Here is a 22,022-nt window from a genome sequence, read left to right on the forward strand (position 1 = left end):
GCTGTGGGGTCTCTGTGGGTCTCTATGGGCCCCTATGGGTCTCTATGGGGTCTCTATGAGCTCCTATGGGTCTCTATAGGCCCCTATAGGTCCCTATAGGCCCCTCACCTCGGGGGGGGGGGCACCGTCGGGGGTGGCTGTGGGGTCCCTATGGGGTCTCTATGGGGCCCTATGGGTCTCTGTAGGTTTCTATAGGCCCCTATAGGTCCCTATAGGCCCCTCACCTCGGGTGGGGGCGCGGCCGGGGGGTGGCTGTGGGGTCTCTGTGGGGTCCCTATGGGGTCTCTATGGGGCCCTATGGGTCTCTATAGGTTTCTATAGGCCCCTCACCTCGGGGGGGGGCGTGGCCGGGGGTCTCTGGGGGGTCCCTATGGGGTCTCTATGGGCCGCTATGGGTCTCTACGTGTCTCTATGGGTCCCTATGGGGTCTCTATGCCCCCTATGGGTCTCTATAGGCCCCTATAGGTCCCTCACCTCGGGGGGGGCGGCCGGGGGGGGCTGTGGGGCGCCCCCTCGCGCCGTGGGGCAGTTGCGCATCCAGGCGCGGCACACGGGGTACAGGGGGGTCCCCTCCGCGAACTGCCCCAGCTCCACGCTGCGGTCGAACAGCTTGATGACGTACGTGTCTGGGGGGCAGCCCCACGGCGGGGGGTCAGGGGGGGCCTCTGCCCCATAGCGACCCCCCCAGCCCCATAGATCCACCCCCAGCCCCATAGAATCCGCTCCCAGCCCCATAAAACCTTCACTCTGCCCCATAAAACCTGCTCCCAGCCCCATAGAGGGAGCCTCTGCCCCATAGAACCCGCTCCCAGCCCCATAAAACCTTCACTCTGCCCCATAGATCCCGCTCCCAGCCCCATAGCGGGAGCCTCTGCCCCATAGCGGGGCTCCCAGCCCCATAGAATCCACTCCCAGCCCCATAGATCCTGCTCCCAGCCCCATAGCGGGAGCCTCTGCCCCATAGAATCCGCTCCCAGCCCCATAGATCCTGCTCCCTGCCCCATAGATCCCCCCCAGCCCCATAGATCCCGCTCCCAGCCCCATAGAACCCGCTCCCAGCCCCATAGAGGGAGCCTCTGCCCCATAGCGGGGCTCCCAGCCCCATAGAATCTGCTCCCTGCCCCATAGAACCTGCTCCCAGCCCCATAGATCTCCCCCAGCCCCATGGATCCCCCTCCCAGCCCCATAGATCCTGCTCCCTGCCCCATAGAGAGAGCCTCTGCCCCATAGCGAGACTCGCAGCCCCATAGAATCTGCTCCTAGCCCCATAGATCCTGCTCCCAGCCCCATAGAACCCACTCCCAGCCCCATAGCAGGAGCCTCTGCCCCATAGCGGGGCTCCCAGCCCCATAGAATCCGCTCCCAGCCCCATAGATCCCCCCCCCAGCCCCATAGATCCCCCCCCAGCCCCACAGATCCCCCCCCAGCCCCATAGATCCCCCCCCAGCCCCATAGATCCCCCCCCCAGCCCCATAGATCCCCCCCCAGCCCCACAGATCCCCCCCCCGGCCCCACAGATCCCCCCCCGGCCCCACAGATCCCCCCCCGGCCCCATAGATCCCCCCCCCAGCCCCATAGATCCCCCCCCAGCCCCATAGATCCCCCCCCCAGCCCCATAGATCCCCCCCCAGCCCCACAGATCCCCCCCCCGGCCCCACAGATCCCCCCCCGGCCCCACAGATCCCCCCCCGGCCCCATAGATCCCCCCCCCAGCCCCACAGATCCCCCCCCAGCCCCACAGATCCCCCCCAGCCCCATAGATCCCCCCCCAGCCCCACAGATCCCCCCCCAGCCCCACAGATCCCCCCCCGGCCCCACAGATCCCCCCCCCAGCCCCATAGATCCCCCCCCAGCCCACAGATCCCCCCCCAGCCCCACAGATCCCCACCCGGCCCCATAGATCCCCCCCCAGCCCCACAGATCCCCCCCCAGCCCCATAGATCCCCCCCAGCCCCACAGATCCCCCCCCCGGCCCCATAGATCCCCCCCCAGCCCCATAGATCCCGCTCCCAGCCCCATAGATCCCCCCCCAGCCCCACAGATCCACCCCCGGCCCCATAGATCCCACTCCCAGCCCCATAGATCCCCCCCCAGCCCCATAGCGGGAGCCTCTGCCCCATAGAACCCACTCCCAGCCCCATAGAACCCGCTCCCAGCCCCATAGATCCCACTCCCAGCCCCATAGCGGGAGCCTCTGCCCCATAGATCCCGCTCCCAGCCCCATAGCGGGAGCCTCTGCCCCATAGATCCTGCTCCCTGCCCCATAGATCCTGCTCCCAGCCCCACAGATCCTGCTCCCTGCCCCATAGAACCCACTCCCAGCCCCATAGATCCTGCTCCCTGCCCCATAGATCCTGCTCCCAGCCCCATAGCAGGTGTCTCTGCCCCATAGCGAGAGCCTCTGCCCCATAGATCCCCCCCCGGCCCCATAGATCCCCCCCCAGCCCCACAGATCCCCCCCCCCCGGCCCCATAGATCCCCCCCACAGCCCCACAGATCCCCCCCCAGCCCCACAGATCCCCCCCCAGCCCCATAGATCCCCCCCCCAGCCCCACAGATCCCCCCCCCAGCCCCACAGATCCCCCCCCAGCCCCACAGATCCCCCCCCAGCCCCACAGATCCCCCCCCCCCGGCCCCACAGATCCCCCCCCCCCGGCCCCACAGATCCCCCCCCCAGCCCCACAGATCCCCCCCCAGCCCCACAGATCCCCCCCCAGCCCCACAGATCCCCCCCCCAGCCCCACAGATCCCCCCCCCAGCCCCACAGATCCCCCCCCCGGCCCCACAGATCCCCCCCCCAGCCCCACAGATCCCCCCCCAGCCCCACAGATCCCCCCCCCAGCCCCATAGATTCCCCCCCCAGCCCCACAGATCCCCCCCCCCCAGCCCCACAGATCTATGGGGCGGCCCCCCACTCACTCCCCCGTTGGGGCTCGGGTCCCTCCTCTGCCTCCCGGCGCTTCTTCCTCCGCTGCTGGGGGAGCCGGGGGGGCGGCCTGGGACCAGTACAAACCAGTATAAACCAATAACAAAGCAATGGCTACCCCCCCCCAGTCCCTCCCAGTGCTCCCAGTCCCTCCCAGTCCCCCCCAGTCCCCTCCCAGTCCCCTCCCAGTCCCTCCCAGTCCCCTCCCAGTCCCCTCCCAGTCCCCCCCAATCCCCTCCCAGTCCCCCCCAGTCCCCTCCCAGTCCCTCCCAGTCCCCTCCCAGTCCCTCCCAGTCCCCTCCCAGTCCCCTCCCAGTCCCCTCCCAGTCCCCTCCCAGTCCCCTCCCAGTCCCCTCCCAGTCCCTCCCAGTCCCCTCCCAGTCCCCCCCAGTCCCCTCCCAGTCCCTCCCAGTCCCTCCCAGTCCCCTCCCAGTCCCTCCCAGTGCCCTCCCAGTCCCTCCCAGTCCCTCCCAGTCCCTCCCAGTCCCTCCCAGTCCCCTCCCAGTCCCCTCCCAGTCCCTCCCAGTCCCCTCCCAGTCCCCCCCAGTCCCCTCCCAGTCCCTCCCAGTCCCCCCCAGTCCCCTCCCAGTCCCCCCCAGTCCCCTCCCAGTCCCTCCCAGTCCCTCCCAGTCCCCCCCAGTCCCTCCCAGTCCCCCCCAGTCCCCTCCCAGTCCCCCCCAGTCCCCTCCCAGTCCCCTCCCAGTCCCCTCCAGTCCCCTCCCAGTCCCCCTCCCAGTCCCCTCCCAGTCCCTCCCAGTCCCCTCCCAGTCCCTCCCAGTCCCTCCCAGTCCCTCCCAGTCCCCTCCCAGTCCCCCCCCAGTCCCTCCCAGTCCCCTCCCAGTCCCTCCCAGTCCCTCCCAGTCCCCTCCCAGTCCCCCCCAGTCCCTCCCAGTCCCCTCCCAGTCCCCTCCCAGTCCCTCCCAGTCCCTCCCAGTCCCCCCCAGTCCCCCCTCTCACCTTTTCCCGGGGGCGCTGGGCAAAGCCTCCCTGCAAGGAGGGGGAGAACCTCAAGTTTAAGACCCCAAAACCTCACCTTTTCACCCCAAAACTGGGAGCTCCCTCCCCACCAACTCCCCTAATTTTAGGGGACCCCCAAAACCTCGTGTTTTCTCCCCAAAAATGCCTCCCCCCCCAAAAAAAAAATCCCTAATTTTAGGGTCCCCCCCCCCTTTTTCCCCCCTCAGGAACCCCAAAAACTTATGGTTTTCCATCAAAAACGCCTGCCCCCCCCCACACCCCCCTAAGCTTGGGGTCCCCCCCCTTTTCCTCCCCCCCAGGGACCCCAAAACCTCGTATTTTCACCCCAAAATGGTGTCTGCCCCCTCCTTACTTGTTCACAGCTTCCCCGGGCGCCTTCGCCGCCTCCTCCTCCGCTGCCGCCTCCCTGCGCCCCAAAAACAGGGGGGGACACCCCGAAATCAGGGTCCCCCCCCATTTCCCCCCTTTTTCCCTCATTTCCCCCCCTTTTTCCCTCATTTCCCCCCTTTTTGCCTCATTTCCCCCCCTTTTGGCCTCATTTCCCCCCTTTTTCCCTCATTTCCCCCCTTTTTCCCTCATTTCCCCCCCTTTTTCCCTCATTTCCTCCCTTTTTCCCTCATTTCCCCCCTTTTTCCCTCATTTCCCCCCCCTTTTTCCCTCATTTCCCCCCCTTTTTCCCTCATTTCCCTCCTTTTGGCCTCATTTCCCCCCTTTTTCCCTCATTTCCCCCCCTTTTTCCCTCATTTCCCCCCTTTTGGCCTCATTTCCCCCCTTTTTCCCTCATTTCCCCCCCTTTTTCCCTCATTTCCCCCCTTTTTTTCCCTCATTTCCCCCCTTTTTCCCTCATTTCCCCCCCTTTTTCCCTCATTTCCCCCCCTTTTTCCCTCATTTCCCCCCTTTTTCCCTCATTTCCCCCCTTTTTCCCTCATTTCCCCCCTTTTTGCCTCATTTTCCCCCCTTTTTCCCTCATTTCCCCCCTTTTTTGCCTCATTTCCCCCCTTTTTTGCCCCATTTTCCCCCTTTTTGCCTCATTTTCCTTCTTTTTAGCCTCATTTCCCCCCTTTTTGCCCCCATTCCCCCTTTTTCCCCCCAATTCCCCCATTTTTACCCCCAATTCCCCCTTTTTACCCCCATTTCCCCCTTTTTAACCCCCCTTTTTACCCCCCTTTCCCCCTTTTTTACCCCAATTCCCCACTTTTACCCCCAATTCCACATTTTTACCCCCATTTCCCCCTTTTTTTCCCCATTTCCCCTTTTTACCCCCATTTTTACCCCCAATTCCCCCTTTTTTACCCCCAATTCCCCCATTTTTACCCCCAATTCCCCCTCTTTACCCCCATTTCCCCCTTTTATTACCCATTCCCCCATTTTTACCCCCAATTCCCCATTTTTACCCCCATTTCCCCCCTTTTTTACCACCATTTCCTCCCTTTTTACCCCATTTCCCCTTTTTTTACCCCCAATTCCCCCATTTTTAACCCCATTTCCCCCTTTTTACCCCCAATTCCCCTTTTTTGCCCCCATGTCCCCCTTTTTACCCCCTTTTTACCCCCATTTCCCCCTTTTTACCCCCATTTCCCCCTTTTTTACCCCCATTTTCCCCTTTTTGCCCCAATGTCCCCCTTTTTTACCCCCATTTCCCCCTCTTTTGCCCCCATTTCCTCCTTTTTGCCCCCTTTTTTACCCCCATTCCCCCTTTTTACCCCCAATTCCCCCATTTTTACCCCCATTTCCCCTTTTTCCCCCCATTTCCCCCTTTTTTCCCCCCATTTCCCCCTTTTTGCCCCATTTTTTACCCCCCCCCCCATTATTTGCCCCCCCTACCTGCCCCCTCGCTCCACCAGCCCCTGCAGAACCGCGTCCAACCGCGACCGCGCCGACGCCGCCTCCAGGTCTGGGGGGGGCAAATAATTGGGGGGGACCCCAAAAATGGGGGGAAAAGGGGGGGAAATGGGGGTAAAAGGGGGGGAAATGGGGGTAAAAGGGGGGAAAATGGGGGTAAAAGGGGGTAAAAGTGGGGTGGGGGGTAAATAAGGGGGGGTAAATAATGGGGGAGGGGGCAAATAATTGGGGGGGACCCCAAAAATGGGGTGAAAAGGAGGGGAAATGGGGGTAAAAATGGCGGGAAAAGGGGGGAAATGGCGGGAAAATGGGGGAAATGGGGGGAAAATGGGGGGAAAATGGCGGGAAAAGGGGGGAAATGGTGGGAAAAGGGGGGGAAATGGTGGGAAAATGGGGGGAAAATGGGGGGAAATGGCAGGAAAATGGGGTGAAAAGGGGGAAATGGTGGGAAAAGGGGGGGAAATGGTGGGAAAGGGGGGAAATGGTGGGAAAGGGGGGGAAATGGCAGGAAAATGGGGTGAAAAGGGGGGAAAATGGGGGTAAAAGGGGGGAAATGGGGCAAAAATGGCGGGAAAATGGGGAAAATGGTGGGAAAATGGGGGAAATGGGGGGAAATGGCGGGAAAACGGGGGAAATGGCGGGAAAATGGTGGGAAAAGGGGGGGAAATGGCAGGAAAAGGGGGGTAAATGGTGGGAAAATGGGGGAAAATGGGGGGAAATGGTGGGAAAAGGGGGGGAAAGGGGGTAAAATGGGGGTAAAAGGGGGAAATGGGGCAAAAATGGCGGGAAAATGCTGGGGAAATGGTGGGAAAATGGGGGAAATGGCGGGAAATGGTGGGAAAATGGGGGGAAATGGTGGGAAAATGGTGGGAAAAGGGGGGGAAATGGCAGGAAAAGGGGGGTAAAAAGGGGGAAATGGCAGGAAAAGGGGGGGAAAGGGGGGAAATGGCAGAAAAATGGGGGAAATGGTGGGAAAAGAGGGGAAAATGGTGGGAAAATAGGGGGAAATGGCGGGAAAAGGGGGGAAAATGGTGGGAAAATGGGGGAAAATGGGGGGAAAAGGGGGGGAAAAGGGGGGGGGAAGGGGGGATCCCCAAAAATGGGGTGAAAAAGAGGGAAAATGGGGGTCTTACCCGGCTTCTCCACCTTCACCTTGACGGCCAGCATGGCGGGGGGGGCACCTGTGGGGCGGGGGGGGCACTTATGGGGTCTATAGGGGTCTATACAAGCTTTATAGGGCTCTATAGGGGTCTTCAGGAGTTTTATAGAACTCTATAGGGCTCTATATGGGCTGTAGAAGGGCTCTATAGGAACCTGTAGCGACCCACAGGGTTCTATAGGGACTCTATAGGATCTCGTACCCACCCACAGGGTTCTATAGAGGCTCTATAGGAGCCTTTAAGGGCTCTATAAAAACTCTGCAGGGGTCGATATGGGGTGTATAGGGGCTCTATAGGATCCCATGGGTGACCATAGGGCTCTGTAAGAGCCTACGGGGCTCTATAGGAGCCTGTAGCCACCCGCAGGGCTCTGTAGGGGTCTGTAGAGGGTCTACAGGGGTCCTTAGGGGTTCTATAGGGACTCTATAGGGGTCTACATGGGCTGTATAAGGCCTTTCTAGGAGATTGTAGTTGCCCATAGGGTTCTATAGAAGTCTATAGAAGCTCTATAGGGTCTTGAGGCCGCCCATAGGATTCTATAGGGTTCTATAGAGGCTCTATAGGGGTCTTCAGAAGTTCCATAGGGACTCTGGAGGTGTCTACATGGGCTGTATAGGGTTTTTATAGGAGACTGTAGCCCCCCACAAGGTTCTATAGAGATCTATAGGAGCTCTATAGGATCTCATAGCCACCCATAGAGCTCTATAGGGCTCTATACAGGCTCTATAGGGGTCCTTAGGGGTTCTATAGAGACTCTATAGGGGTTTATAGGAGCTGTATAGGAGCCTGTAGCCATCCACAGGGTTCTGTAGGGGTCTACATAGGCTGTATAGGCTACATAGGATATTGTAGGCACCCATAGGGCTCTGTAAGAGCCTATGGGGTTCTATAGGAGCCTGTAGCCGCCCACAGAGCTCTATAGGGACCTATATAGGCTCTACAGGGATCTACGTAGCCCGTATAGGGGCTCTACAGGATCTTGTAGGCGCCCATAGGGCTCTGTAAGACTTTATGGGGCTCTATAGGAGCCAGCAGCCGCCCACAGGAGTCTATACAGACTCTACAGGGGCCCTATAGGGGTCTCCAAGGACTCTATAGGGGCTCTGTAGGACCTCGCAGGAGCCCACAGGGCTCTATACGGCTCTATAGCACCCACAGGGCCCCACAAGGCCCTCTAGGCCTCCGCGGGGCTCTATAAGGGCCCCTATAGTCCCCCTATAGGCCCCCCTATAGGCGCTTCAAACCCCCCCCCCTCCCCTCTCTCACCGCTCGGAGCCGCCGTCGCGCGCGCCGCTGGCCCCGCCCCCCCGCGCTCCCATTGGCTGAGGGGGCGGTTAAACCCCGCCCACTCCAGCCTCCCATTGGCTGAGAGGGGATAAGCCCCGCCCACCGCGCAAAGCACGCCGGGAGTTGTAGTCCCCGCGCCGGGACTACAAAAAGGAGCCATTTCGCGCGCCGGCGGGAAAGGGAAAAGACCGGAAGCGGAAGTCGTGGAGAGCGGAAGTGGGCGTTGCTACGGGAAACCACGGGGCCCGGGGAGGATTTAGAGGGGGGCGAAGCCGCCTCCACCGCCCCATTAAAGAGGGGGGGCTGTGACGTCATGACGGCTGCGACGACGTCACGCGTGACGTCACCACGTGAGCCCGGCCTGGAGGAGCGAACAGAGCGGCTGCTGCGGAGGAGGTTTGACCCCTCTCGGGCCCGGTAGATCCCCCCCCCCCCCAGCCCCTTAGATCCCCCCCCCCAGCCCCATAGATCCCCCCTCCGGCCCTATAGATCCCCCCCCAGATCCCCCCCCGGCCCCATAGATCCCCCCCGGCCCCATAGATCCCCCCCCAGATCCCCCCCCAGCCCCATAGATTCCCCCCCCGGCCCCATAGATCCCCCCCCGGCCCCATAGATCCCCCCCGGCCCCATAGATCCCCCCCCAGATCCCCCCCCGGCCCCACAGATCCCCCCCCCGGCCCCATAGATCTCCCCCCGGCCCCACAGATCCCCCCCCCGGCCCCACAGATCCCCCCCCCGGCCCCACAGATCCCCCCCCGGCCCCACAGATCCTCCTCCCACCCCCTTTGTTTTCCACCCCCCCGCAGCTTCTCTCTCCTCAGCTCTGGCCCCGCCCCCCGGCGGCCATCTTGGAGGTCACATGACCACTCCCATGATGCTTTGCGCCGACGGCCATCTTGGAGGTCACATGACCCCCATGAGGCCTCCAGGAGCCCCTCCCATGATCCTTTGCGCCGCGGGAAGGATGAAGAGGGGCCGAGCTCCCATGAGCCTTTGCGCCGGCGGCCATCTTGGAGGTCACGTGACCCCCCTGAGGCGTCGAAGACCTGCTCCCATGATCCTTTGCGGCCCGGGAAGACCCAAGAGGGGCCGAACTCCCATGAGGCTTTGCGCCGGCAGCCATCTTGGGGGTCACGTGACCCCAGTGAGGCCTCCAGGAGCCCCTCCCACGATGCTTTGCGCCCCTGGGAGGACCCGGAGGGGCCGAGCTCCCATGATGCTTTGTGCCGGCGGCCATCTTGGAGGTCACATGACCCCCGTGGAGGTGAAGAGCTGCCCCGGATGGGCTCCCATGATCCTTTGCGCTGGGCGACACCATTATTGGAGGTGAAATCCCATGAACCTTTGCGCTGGCGGCCATCTTGGAGGTCACGTGACCCCCCTGAGGTATTGAATAGCTGCTCCCATGAGCCTTTGTGCCACGGGAAGGACCAAGAGGGGCTGAACTCCCATGATGCTTTGTGCCGGCGGCCATCTTGGGGGTCACGTGACCCCGGTGAGGCCTCCAGGAGCCCCTCCCACGATCCTTTGCGCCACTGGGAGGACCCGGAGGGGCAGAGCTCCCATGATGCTTTGTGCTGGCGGCCATCTTGGGGGTCACATGACCCCCATGAAGGTGAAGAGCTGCCCCGGATGGGCTCCCATGATCCTTTGTGCCGGGCGACGCCATTATTGGAGGTGAAATCCCATGAGCCTTTGCGCCAGCGGCCATCTTGGAGGTCACGTGACACCCATCAGGCATCCAAGAGCTGCTCCCATGATCCTTTGCGCCGTGGGAAGGACCAAGAGGGGCTGAACTCCCATGATGCTTTGCACCGGCGGCCATCTTGGGGGCCATGTGACCCTGGTGAGGCCTCCAGGAGCCCCTCCCGTGATCCTTTGCGCCCCAGGAAAGACCCAGAGGGGCCGAACTCCCATGATGCTTTGCCCCAGCGGCCATCTTTGAGGTCACGTGACCCCCACAGTGGTCAAGAACCAACCCAGATCGGCTCCCATGATCCTTTGCGCCACAGGAAGGACCAGGCGGAGTCGAACTCCCATGAGCCTTTGCGCCGGCGGCCATCTTGGAGGTCACGTGACCTGCCTGAGGCCTTGAAGAGCTGCTCCCATGATCCTTTGCAGCCTGGGAAGGACCAAGAGGGGCTGAACTGCATTGATGCTTTGCGCTGGCAGCCATCTTGGGGGTCATGTGACCCTGGTGAGGCCTCCAGGAGCCCCTCCCATGATCCTTTGCGCCACGGGAAGGACCCAGAGGGGCCGAGCTCCCATGATGCTTTGCCCCAGCGGCCATCTTTGAGGTCACGTGACCCCCGTGGCAGTGTGGACCCAAGCAGGATGGACTCCCATGATGCTTTGCACCACCGGAAGGACCAGGAAGAGTCGGAGTCCCGTGATCCTTTGCTCCGGCGGCCATCTTGGGGGTCACATGACGCCAGTGATGCTGCCAATAGCCCCTCCCATGATCCTTTGCACCACAGGAAGGGTCAAGAGGGGTCGAACTCCCATGATGCTTTGCCCCGGTGGCCATCTTCCAGGTCACATGACTCCGGACCAGGGGCAGCAACTCAACTACTGGGTGAGCGGCACTTATGGGGCTGGGGGGGTCACTTATGGGGCTGGGGGGTCACTTATGGGGCTGGGGGGGTCACTTATGGGGCTGGGGGGGTCACTTATGGGTCAGGCTCTCACGTGTGGGTCTCCCCCCAGCCGATCCCCTCCTCCAGCTGCTGCTCCGACGCCAACGGACCCTTCAGAGGCTTTTAGGGTACGTCTGGCCCCTCCCCCCCCACCGCCGCCATCTTGGGGTCCCACATCTCCTTGGGACTACAGCTCCCATGATGCTTTGTGCCTCCACAGCCCTCATTAGGGCTCCCCACTACTAGGACTACAGCTCCCATGGTGCTTTGCGCCTCCATAGAGACCCCTTAGGGCTCCCATTACTAGGACTACAGCTCCTATGATGCTTTGCGCCTCCATAGAGCCCCATTAGGAGCCCCCCTCACTGGGACTACAGCTCCCATGATGCTTTGCGCCTCCAATAGCGCCCCTATTGCACCCCTACCATTAGGACTCCAGCTCCCATGATGCTTTGCAGCTCTTGTACCCCCCCCAAACCCCATTTCTTTTCCCTCTCTTCCCCCTCCAGGCTCGTCGAATCCCGCCTGGCGGCGCTGCCAGAGGCCCCGCAGCCTTCGGGAGGCGCCGTGGGGTAAGGAAACCCCCCTCTCCACACCTTTAGGGGTCCCCCGTGTACCCCACAAGTGCCCTTTTCCCTTCCCCCCACTCCCCAAAGCTTTTTGAGCCACTTTTGGGGCTTCCCCAGACCCTCAATTCCTTCCCCACCCCCCCCATCATGGCGGCAGCACTGCAGGACTACAAGTCCCATCATGCCCTGCGGCCTCAATAAAGCTATAATGACTTAATAGGGGGCTACAACTCCCACAGTGCTTTGCGCCTCCATAGGGACCCATTAGGTCTGGGACTACTACTCCCACAGTGCTTTGCGCCCCCACAGGGACCCACTAGATCTGGGACTACAACGCCCACAGTGCTTTGCGCCCCCATAGGGACACACTAGGCCTGGGACTACAACTCCCACAGTGCTTTGCGCCCCATAGGGACCCATTAGATCTCGGACTACAACTCCCATCGTGCTCTGCGCGGCCACCACCTTCTAGGGTCCTTTGGGGTGATTTTTGGGGTCCCTTTAATGGGTTTTGGGGTCCCTTTTAATGAGTTTTGGGGTCCCCTTGGTGGGTTTTGGGGTTCGGGGGGGGGGGTCGCGGGCTCCCCGGGGTCCTGCGGAGCATCTCTGGTGCGGTTTCCATGGCAACGGCGGCATCCAAGGGGGGAGGTCTGTGGGAGAAAGGGGGGGACACTAGGGGGGACCCCAAAGTCCTTGGGGCCCCCCAAGAGCATTTGGAGTCCCCCAAGAGCATCTGGAGCCCCTTGAGGAGGTCCTGGAGGCCCCCGAGAAGGTCCTGGAGGCCCCCGAGAGCATCTGGAGCCCCTTGAGAAGGTCCTGGTGCCCCCCAAGAAGGTCCTGGAGCCCCCCAAGAGCATCTGGAGCCCCCCAAGAAAATCTGGAGCCCCTCGAGAAGGTCCTGGTGCCCCCTGAGAAGGTCCTGGAGCCCCCCAAGAAGATCTGGAGCCCCCCGAGAAGGTCCTGGAGCCACCCAAGAGCATCTGGAGCCCCCCAAGAAGGTCCTGGTGCCCCCCAAGAGCATCTGGTGCCCCCCAAGAGCATCTGGTGCCCCCTTGAGAAGGTCCTGGAGCCCCCCAAGAGCATCTGGAGCCCCTCGAGAAGGTCCTGGTGCCCCCCAAGAAGGTCCTGGAGTTCCCCAAGAAGGTCCTGGTGCCCCCCAAGAAGGTCCTGGTGCCCCCCAAGGAGGTCCTGGTGCCCCCCGAGAAGGTTCTGGTGCCCCCCGAGAAGGTCCTGGAGCCCCCCAAGAGCATCTGGAGCCCCGCGAGAAGGTCCTGGAGTCCCCCAAGAGCATCTGGTGCCCCCCAAGAGCATCTGGTGTCCCCTTGAGAAGGTCCTGGAGCCCCCCAAGAGCATCTGGAGCTCCTCGAGAAGGTCCTGGAGCCCCCCAAGAAGATCTGGTGCCCCCCGAGAAGGTCCTGGTGCCCCCCGAGAAGATCTGGACCCCCCCAAGAAGATCTGGAGCCCCCCGAGAAGGTCCTGGAGCCCTCCAAGAGCATCTGGAGCCCCTCGAGAAGCTCCTGAAGCCCCCCAAGAGCATCTGGAGCCCCTTGAGAAGGTCCTGGAGCCCCCCAAGAAGGTCCTGGAGCCCCCCGAGAAGATCTGGAGCCCCGCGAGAAGGTCCTGGTGCCCCCTGAGAAGATCTGGAGCCCCCCGAGAAGCTCCTGGAGCCCCCCAAGAGCCCTTTGCGGGTTCCTCACCACTCGCAGATGTAGATCTTCTCCTCGGTGGCCTGCGGGGAGGTTGTGGTGGCCCCCGGGGGGCTGGAGGTGGCCTCGAGGGGCCCGTGGGAGTCGTCGACGCGGAAGATCCACCTGCCGGGGACCCCGACGTTGCTGGTGCGGGCGACGTCGAGAACCTCGGGCGTCCGAGACCCCGGGAGGTTGAAGAAGTGGACGTCGTCCCCACTGTTGAACCCGGCCTGGAGGGGGGGAGCACAAAATCCATGGATTCCAACCGAAATTCCATGAATTCCAACCAAATTCCATGAATTCCAACCAAATTTCATGAATTCCAATGAAAATTCAATGAATTCCAACCAAATTTCATGAATTCTAACCAAATTTCATTGAATTCCAACCAAATTTCATGAATTCCAACCAAATTTCAATGAATTCCAACAAATTTCAATGAGTTCCAACCAAATTTCATGAATTCCAACCAAATTTCATGAATTCCAACCAAAATTCAATGAATTCTACCCAAATTCAATGAATTCAACCAAATTTCATTGAATTCCAACCCAAATTCAATGAATTCCAAGTAAAATTCAATGAATTCCAACCAAAATTCAACAAATTCTACCCAAATTTCCTCAATTTCCCCCAAATTTCCTCAATTTCCCCCAAATTTCCTCAATTACCCTCAAATTTTCTCAAATTTCCCCTCAAATTTTCTCAAATTTCCCCTCAAATTTTCTCAATTTTCCCCCAATTTCCCTCAATTTCCCTCTAAATTCTCTCAATTTCCCTCTAAATTCTCTCAATTTTCCTCTAAATTCTCTCAATTTCACTCTAAATTCCCTTAATTTTACTCTAAATCCCCTCAATTTCACTCTAAATCCCCTCAATTTCACCCCAAATTCCCTCAATTTCCCCAAAATTCCCTCAATTTCCCCAAAATTCCCTCAATTCCCCTCAAATTCCCTCAATTTCACCCCAAATTCCCTCAATTTCCCTCTAAATTCCCTCAATTTCCCTCTAAATTCCCTCAACTTCACCCAAAATTCCCTCAATTCCCCCAAAATTCCCTCAATTTCACTCCAAATTCTCTCAATTCCCCCCAAATTCCCTCAATTTCACTCTAAATTCCCTAAATTTCACTCTAAATTCTCTCAATTTCACTCTAAATTCTCTCAATTCCCCCCAAATTCCCTCAATTCCCCCCAAATTCCCTCAATTTCACCCAAAATTCCCTCAATTCCCCCCGAATTCCCTCAATTCCCCCCCAAATTCCCTCAATTCACTCTAAATTCCCTCAATTTCCCCCAAAATTCCCTCAATTCACTCTAAATTCCCTCAATTTCACTCTAAATTCCCCAAATTTCACTCTAAATTCTCTCAATTTCACTCTAAATTCTCTCAATTCCCCCAAAATTCCCTCAATTTCACTCTAAATTCCCTAAATTTCACTCTAAATTCTCTCAATTTCACTCTAAATTCTCTCAATTCCCCCCAAATTCCCTCAATTTCACCCAAAATTCCCTCAATTCCCCCCAAATTCCCTCAATTCCCCCCCAAATTCCCTCAATTCACTCTAAATTCCCTCAATTTCCCCCAAAATTCCCTCAATTCACTCTAAATTCCCCAAATTTCACTCTAAATTCTCTCAATTTCACTCTAAATTCTCTCAATTCCCCCAAAATTCCCTCAATTTCACTCTGAATTCCCTAAATTTCACTCTAAATTCTCTCAATTTCACTCTAAATTCCCTCAAATTTCCCCCAAATTTTCTCAATTTCACTCCAAATTTTACTCTAAATTCTCTCAATTTCACTCTAAATTCTCTCAATTCCCCCAAAATTCCCTCAATTTCACTCTGAATTCCCTAAATTTCACTCTAAATTCTCTCAATTTCACTCTAAATTCCCTCAAATTTCCCCCAAATTTTCTCAATTTCCCCAAATTTTCTCAATTCCCTCAAAATTCCCTCAATTCCCCCCAAATTCCCTCAAATTTCCCCCAAATTCCCTCAAATTTCCCCCAAATTCCCTCTGATTTCCCCCCCCACCTTCCTCCTTCCCCCCCCCCGTGCCCCCCGTGCCCCCCGGTTCCCCGTCCCACCTGCGCGGGGAGCCCCCCGAGGCCGCTGTGGGGGTCCCCGTGGTTGGCGATGCCCGTGGTCCAGCTCAGGTCCCCGTAGGTCAGGATCACGTAGGAGGTGGCCCCGTCGGTGGCCAACGTCGCCTGGAACGTGTTCACCTGCCCCGGGGGGGGGGGGACACACACACCTGGAGGTCACCCCCGAGGTCCTGGTGGCCCCAGATCCCCATCCTGGTGGCCCCAGATCTCTATCTCCAGGTCCTGATGGCTCCAAAGCTCCATCCCTAGGTCCTGGTGGCCCCAGGTCTCCATCCTGGTGGCCCCAAAGCTCCATCCCCAGGTCCTGGAGGCCCCATATCCCCATCCTGGTGGCCCCAGATCTTTATCTCCAGGTCCTGGTGGCTCTAGGTCTCCATCCCCAGGTCCTGGAGGCCCCAGATCTCCATCCTGGTGGCCCCAGATCTCTATCTCTAGGTCCTGGTGGCTCTAGGTCTCCATCCCCAGGTCCTGGAGGCCCCAGATCTCCATCCTGGTAGCCCCAGGTCTCCATCTCTAAGTCCTGGTGGCCCCAGATCCCCATCCTGGTGGCCCCAAAGCTCCATCCCCAGGTCCTGGTGGCCCCAAAGCTCCATCTCCAGGTCCTGGTGGCCCCAAAGCTCCATCTCCAAGTCCTGGTGGCCCCAGATCCCCATCCTGGTGGCCCCAAAGCTCCATCCCAAGGTCCTGGAGGCTCCAGATCTCCATCCTGGTGGCCCCAAAGCTCCATCCCAAGGTCCTGGAGGCCCCATATCCCCATCCTGGTGGCCCCAGATCTCTATCTCCAGGTCCTGATGGCTCCAAAGCTCCATCTCTAAGTCCTGGTGGCCCCAGATCTCCATCCTGGTGGCCCCAAAGCTCCATCCCCAGGTCCTGGAGGCCCCATATCCCCATCCTGGTGGCCCCAGATCTCTATCTCCAGGTCCTGGTGGCTCCAGGTCTCCATCCCCAGGTCCTGGAGGCCCCAGATCTCCATCCTGGTAGCCCCAGGTCTCCATCTCTAAGTCCTGGTGGCCCCAGATCTCCATCCTGGTGGCCCCAAAGCTCCATCCCCAGGTCCTGGAGGCCCCATATCCCCATCCTGGTGGCCCCAGATCTCTATCTCCAGGTCCTGGTGGCTCCAGGTCTCCATCCCCAGGTCCTGGAGGCCCCAGATCTCCATCCTGGTAGCCCCAGGTCTCCATCTCTAAGTCCTGGTGGCCCCAGATCCCCATCCTGGTGGCCCCAAAGCTCCATCCCCAGGTCCTGGTGGCCCCAAAGCTCCATCTTTAAGTCCTGGTGGCCCCAAAGCTCCATCCTGGTGGCCCCAAAGCTCCATCCCCAGGTCCTGGAGGCCCCATATCCCCATCCTGGTGGCCCCAGATCTCTATCTCCAGGTCCTGGTGGCTCCAGGTCTCCATCCTGGTGGCCCCAAAGCTCCATCTCTAAGTCCTGGTGGCCCCAAAACTCCATCCTGGTGGCCCCAGATCTCCATCTCTAAGTCCTGGTGGCCCCAAAGCTCCATCCCCAGGTCCTGGTGGCCCCAGAGCTCCATCCTGGTGGCCCCAAAGCTCCATCCCCAGGTCCTGGAGGCCCCATATCCCCATTCTGGTGGCCCCAGATCTCTACCTCCAGGTGCTGGTGGCTCCATATCCCCGTCCTGGTGGCCCCAGATCTCCATCCCCAGGTCCTGGTGGCCACAGGTCTCCATCCTGGTGGCCCCAAAGCTCCATCCCCAGATCCTGGTGGCCCCAAATCTCCATCTCTAAGTCCTGGTGGCCCCAAAGCTACATCCCAGGTCCTGGTGGCCCCAAATCTCCATCCTGGAGGCCCCAGATCTCCATCCCCAGGTCCTGGAGGCCCCATATCCCCATCCTGGTGGCCCCAAAGCTCCATCCCAAGGTCCTGGTGGCCCCATATCCCCATCCTGGTGGCCCCAGGTCTCCCCCCCCAAGGTCCTGGTGTCCCTCCCACCTTCTTGGAGGCCGATCCGAAGTAGGAGACTCGATGCCAGGTGGCCACGAAGGCCCAAGTCGGCTTAGGAGGCATCTCGGAGGCTTCCGAAACCGCCTCCAGGTCCCGGGCCAAGCGATGGAGGAGCTGGGGGTCTCGGCTTTGCCTGTAGAAGACGTCGCCCTCCAGCCGGTTGTCCACGTCGGCCCAGAACGGAGCCACGAAGGGGCGGTGGCCCGAGAGGGGGAAGGGCTCGGGGGTGAACTCGGGGACCGCCACCCCGAAGGAGACGACCCCGTTGTTGTTCACCTGCAGGAGGCCCCACAACGTCTCCCAACTCCAGGTTCCTCCAACCCATGGTGACCCCCAACCCCATGTTCTCCACCCCTGGTGACCCCCAACCCACTCTTGGTGACTCCAACCCACCCCTGATGACCACAACCCAACCCTGGAGACCCCAACCCACCCCTGGTGACTCCAACCCACCCCTGGAGACCCCCAACCCAACCCTGGTGACCCCCAACCCCATGTTCTCCACCCCTGATGACCCCAACCCAACCCTAGAGACCCCCAACCCACCCCTGATGACCCCCAACCCCATGTTCTCCAACCCTGGTGACCCCCAACCCACCCCTGATGACCCCAACCCAACCTTAGAGACCCCCAACCCCATCTTCTCCACCCCTGGAGACCCCCAACCCACTCCTGGAGACCCCCAACCCACCCCTGGTGACCCCCAACCCCATGTTCTCCCCCCCTAGTGACCCCCAACCCACCCCTGGTGACCCCCAACCCCATGTTCTACCCCCTCAGTGACCCCCAACCCACTCCTGGTGACCTCCAACCCCATGTTCTCCACCCCTGGTGACCCCCAACCCACCCCTGGTGACCCCCAACCCCATGTTCTCCCCCCCTGGAGACCCCCAACCCACCCCTGGTGCTCCCCAACCCCATGTTCTCCCCCCTCAGTGACCCCCAACCCACCCCTGGTGCCCCCCAACCCCATGTTCTCCACCCCTGGTGACCCCCAACCCACCCCTGGTGCCCCCCAACCCCATGTTCTCCACCCCTGGTGACCCCAACCCACTCCTGGTGACCCCCAACCCCATGTTCTCCACCTCAGTGACCCCCAACCCACCCCTGGTGACCCCCAACACCATGTTCTACACCCCTGGTGACCCCCAACCCTCCCCTGGTGACCCCCAACCCCATGTTCTCCACCCCTGGTGACCCCAACCCACCCCTGGTGCTCCCCAACCCCATGTTCTCCCCCCTAGTGACCCCCAACCCACCCCTGGTGACCCCCAACCCCATGTTCTACACCCCTGGTGACCCCCAACCCCATGTTCTCCACCCCTGGTGACCCCAACCCACCCCTGGTGCTCCCCAACCCCATGTTCTCCCCCCCTAGTGACCCCCAACCCACCCCTGGTGACCCCCAACCCTATGTTCTACACCCCTGGTGACCCCCAACCCTCCCCTGGTGACCCCCAACCCCATGTTCTCCACCCCTGGTGACCCCAACCCACCCCTGGTGCTCCCCAACCCCATGTTCTCCCCCCCAGTGACCCCCAACCCACCCCTGATGACCCCCAACCCCATGTTCTCCACCCCTGGTGACCCCAACCCACCCCTGGTGCTCCCCAACCCCATGTTCTCCCCCCCTAGTGACCCCCAACCCACCCCTGGTGACCCCCAACCCCATGTTCTCCACCCCTCAGTGACCCCCAACCCACCCCTGGTGCCCCCCAGCCCCATGGGACCCACGTAGAGGGAGCGGTGGGGTCTCCCGTAGAAGGAGAAGGTCTCCCAGAGGTGGATCTTGGGGCTCATCCCGTCGTCCTCGTGGGGAGTCACCTCGTCCCCGGCCTGGAGGCCGAACGGGTACAGGAGACCCTCTGCGGGGACATCAGTAAGGGGCTGCGAGCTCCCAGTATGGACCTAGGAGCTCCCAGTATGGACCTAGGACCTCCCAGTATGGGGCTGGAGCTCCTGATATGGGGCTGGGACCTCCCAGTACGGACCTGGGACCTCCCAGTACGGACCTAGGACCTCCCAGTACGGACCTAGGACCTCCCAGTATGGACCTAGGACCTCCCAGTATGGGGCTGGACCCCCTGATATGGGGCTGGGACCTCCCAGTATGGAGCTGGGACCTCCCAGTATGGACCTAGGACCTTCCAGTATGGGGCTGGACCTCCCAGTATGGGGGCTGGACCTCCTGATATGGGGCTGGGACCTCCCAGTATGGACCTAGGACCTTCCAGTATGGGGCTGGGACCTCCCAGTATGGACCTAGGACCTCCCAGTATGGGGCTGGACCCCCTGATATGGGGCTGGGACCTCCCAGTATGGAGCTGGGACCTCCCAGTATGGACCTAGGACCTTCCAGTATGGGGCTGGACCTCCCAGTATGGGGGCTGGACCTCCTGATATGGGGCTGGGACCTCCCAGTATGGACCTAGGACCTTCCAGTATGGGGCTGGGACCTCCCAGTATGGACCTAGGACCTTCCAGTATGGGGCTGGAGCTCCCAGTATGAGGCTAGACCTCCCAGTATGGACCTAGGACCTTCCAGTATGGGGCTGGACCTCCCAGTATGGGGGCTGGACCTCCTGATATGGACCTAGGACCTCCCAGTATGGACCTAGGACCTTCCAGTATGGGGCTGGACCTCCTGATATGGGGCTGGGAACTCCCAGTATGGACCTAGGACCTTCCAGTATGGACCTAGGAGCTCCCAGTATGGGGCTGGAGCTCCTGATATGGGGCTGGGACCTCCCAGTACGGACCTAGGACCTCCCAGTATGGACCTAGGACCTCCCAGTATGGGGCTGGACCTCCTGATATGGGGCTGGGACCTCCCAGTATTGAGCTGGGACCTCCCAGTATGGACCTAGGACCTTCCAGTATGGGGCTGGAGCTCCCAGTATGAGGCTAGACCTCCCAGTATGGACCTAGGACCTTCCAGTATGGGGCTGGACCTCCCAGTATGGGGGCTGGACCTCCTGATATGGACCTAGGACCTCCCAGTATGGACCTAGGACCTCCTGATATGGGGCTGGACCTCCTGATATGGGGCTGGGAACTCCCAGTATGGACCTAGGACCTCCCAGTATGGGGCTGGACCTCCTGATATGGGGCTGGGACCTCCCAGTATGGACCTAGGACCTTCCAGTATGGACCTGGAGCTCCTGATATGGGGCTGAGACCTCCTAGTATGGACCTAGGATCTCCCAGTATGGACCTGGGACCTCCCAGTATGGAGCTGGACCTCCTGATATGGGGCTGGGACCTCCCAGTACGGACCTAGGACCTCCCAGTATGGACCTAGGACCTCCCAGTATGGGGCTGGAGCTCCTGATATGGGGCTGGGACCTCCCAGTATGGACCTAGGACCTCCCAGTATGGGGCTGGACCTCCTGATATGGGGCTGGGACCTCCCAGTATGGAGCTGGGACCTCCCAGTATGGACCTAGGACCTTCCAGTATGGGGCTGGACCTCCCAGTATGGGGGCTGGACCTCCTGATATGGGGCTGGGACCTCCCAGTATGGACCTAGGACCTTCCAGTATGGACCTGGGACCTCCCAGTATGGACCTAGGAGCTCCCAGTATGGACCTAGGACCTACCAATGTGGGGCTGGAGCTCCCAGTATGGACCTGGGACCTCCCAGTATGGGGCTGGACCTCCTGATATGGGTCTGGGACCTCCCAGTATGGACCTAGGAGCTCCCAGTATGGACCTAGGACCTCCCAGGCTGGACCTCCTGATATGGGGCTGGGACCTCCCAGTATGGAACTGGGAGGCACTGGTGTCCCCCCCCAACACTCACCTCGTGTCCTTCCGGGCGCCCCCCTTGTCCCCGAGGGTCCCCAGGGCTCCACGTGGAGGAGGAGGAGGAGGAGAAGAACCCGAGGAGCCTTCATCTGCCCTGGCCTGGAGACACCGTGTCCTCATGTCCCCTCATGTCCCCCTGTCCCCCTATCCCCCTGTCCCCATGTCCCCCTGTCCCCCTGTCCCCCTGTCCCCATATCCCCCTGTCCCCCTGTCCCCATGTCCCCCTGTCCCCCTGTCCCCCTGTCCCCATATCCCCCTGTCCCGCTGTCCCCCTGTCCCCCTATCCCCCTGTCCCCCTGTCCCCCTGTCCCCCTGTCCCCATATCCCCCTGTCCCCCTGTCCCCCTGTCCCCCTGTCCCCCTGTCCCCCTGTCCCCATATCCCCCTGTCCCCCTGTCCCCCTGTCCCCATATCCCCCTGTCCCCCTGTCCCCATATCCCCCTGTCCCCCTGTCCCCCTGTCCCCCTGTCCCCCTGTCCCCATATCCCCCTGTCCCCCTGTCCCCCTGTCCCCATATCCCCCTGTCCCCCTGTCCCCATGTCCCCATGTCCCCATGTCCCCATATCCCCCTGTCCTCATGTCCCCCTGTCCCCCTGTCCCCATGTCCCCCTGTCCCCATGTCCCCCTGTCCCCATATCCCCCTGTCCCCCTGTCCCCCTGTCCCCATATCCCCCTGTCCCTCTGTCCCCATGTCCCCCTGTCCCCCTGTCCCCCTGTCCCCATATCCCCCTGTCCCCATGTCCCCCTGTCCCCCTGTCCCCCTGTCCCCCTGTCCCCATATCCCCCTGTCCCCCTGTCCCCCTGTCCCCATATCCCCCTGTCCCCCTGTCCCCCTGTCCCCATATCCCCCTGTCCCCCTGTCCCCATGTCCCCATGTCCCCATGTCCCCATATCCCCCTGTCCTCATGTCCCCCTGTCCCCCTGTCCCCATGTCCCCCTGTCCCCATGTCCCCCTGTCCCCATATCCCCCTGTCCCCCTGTCCCCCTGTCCCCATATCCCCCTGTCCCTCTGTCCCCATGTCCCCCTGTCCCCCTGTCCCCCTGTCCCCATATCCCCCT

The 22,022-nt window shown here is 60.7% G+C and overlaps 3 protein-coding genes across 9 annotated transcripts; 1 reads left to right on the forward strand and 2 right to left on the reverse strand.

Annotated features, from left to right (window-relative positions):
* Positions 1-474: 474 nt before the first annotated feature.
* Positions 475-8,209, reverse strand: LOC138734953 (protein lin-37 homolog; the record flags this gene model as incomplete). The annotated part of the gene is made up of 7 exons (XM_069882782.1): positions 8,173-8,209; positions 6,880-6,927; positions 5,729-5,798; positions 4,257-4,310; positions 3,884-3,913; positions 2,920-2,996; positions 475-626 (listed from the first exon to the last, which is right to left on the reverse strand). Coding segments are annotated over exons 2-7 (417 nt in total), but the record flags the coding sequence as incomplete, so codon positions are not given.
* Positions 8,210-8,435: 226 nt separating this feature from the next.
* On the forward strand, positions 8,436-13,773 carry LOC138734959 (serine/arginine repetitive matrix protein 2-like). 7 transcript variants are annotated; one of them, XR_011339660.1, is made up of 4 exons: positions 8,436-8,589; positions 9,000-10,768; positions 11,339-12,562; positions 12,852-13,773. XR_011339660.1 is itself a non-coding variant. In XM_069882789.1 (4 exons), the coding sequence occupies exons 1-4, from the start codon at positions 8,507-8,509 to the stop codon at positions 11,403-11,405; spliced, it is 1,977 nt and encodes a 658-aa protein (XP_069738890.1). In that variant the 5' UTR covers positions 8,436-8,506; the 3' UTR covers positions 11,406-11,485. The 7 variants fall into 7 exon arrangements, 3 of the variants coding, with proteins under 3 accessions (XP_069738890.1, XP_069738887.1, XP_069738889.1); XR_011339659.1 differs by having other exon boundaries at positions 11,339-12,499; positions 12,626-13,773; XR_011339657.1 differs by having other exon boundaries at positions 11,339-12,149; positions 12,233-13,773.
* LOC138734960 (sushi, nidogen and EGF-like domain-containing protein 1) lies at positions 11,896-21,059 on the reverse strand. The gene is made up of 6 exons (XM_069882790.1): positions 20,960-21,059; positions 18,892-19,022; positions 17,146-17,433; positions 15,178-15,315; positions 13,096-13,316; positions 11,896-12,048 (listed from the first exon to the last, which is right to left on the reverse strand). Coding segments are annotated over exons 1-6 (873 nt in total). The 5' UTR covers positions 21,054-21,059; the 3' UTR covers positions 11,896-12,047.
* Between the last annotated feature and the right edge of the window lie 963 nt (positions 21,060-22,022).

Source organism: Phaenicophaeus curvirostris, unplaced genomic scaffold (genome assembly GCF_032191515.1).
Source record: "Phaenicophaeus curvirostris isolate KB17595 unplaced genomic scaffold, BPBGC_Pcur_1.0 scaffold_333, whole genome shotgun sequence".
NCBI lineage: Eukaryota > Metazoa > Chordata > Aves > Cuculiformes > Cuculidae > Phaenicophaeus > Phaenicophaeus curvirostris.

What these genes read in the sequence shown, in the direction of transcription:
- LOC138734960 (XM_069882790.1), bottom strand. Translation starts at nt 21,053, where the DNA reads ATGAAGGCTCCTCGGGTTCTTCTCCTCCTCCTCCTCCTCCACGTGGAG. An exon ending in GGCGCCCGGAAGGACACGAG is followed by an intron (nt 19,023 to 20,959) that starts GTGAGTGTTGGG and finishes ATGTCCCCGCAG; the next exon opens with AGGGTCTCCTGTACCCGTTC. An exon ending in GACCCCACCGCTCCCTCTAC is followed by an intron (nt 17,434 to 18,891) that starts GTGGGTCCCATG and finishes GGCCTCCTGCAG; the next exon opens with GTGAACAACAACGGGGTCGT.
- LOC138734959 (XM_069882786.1), top strand. Translation starts at nt 8,507, where the DNA reads ATGACGGCTGCGACGACGTCACGCGTGACGTCACCACGTGAGCCCGGC. An exon ending in GAGCGGCTGCTGCGGAGGAG is followed by an intron (nt 8,590 to 8,999) that starts GTTTGACCCCTC and finishes ACCCCCCCGCAG; the next exon opens with CTTCTCTCTCCTCAGCTCTG. An exon ending in GGCAGCAACTCAACTACTGG is followed by an intron (nt 10,769 to 11,338) that starts GTGAGCGGCACT and finishes TTCCCCCTCCAG; the next exon opens with GCTCGTCGAATCCCGCCTGG.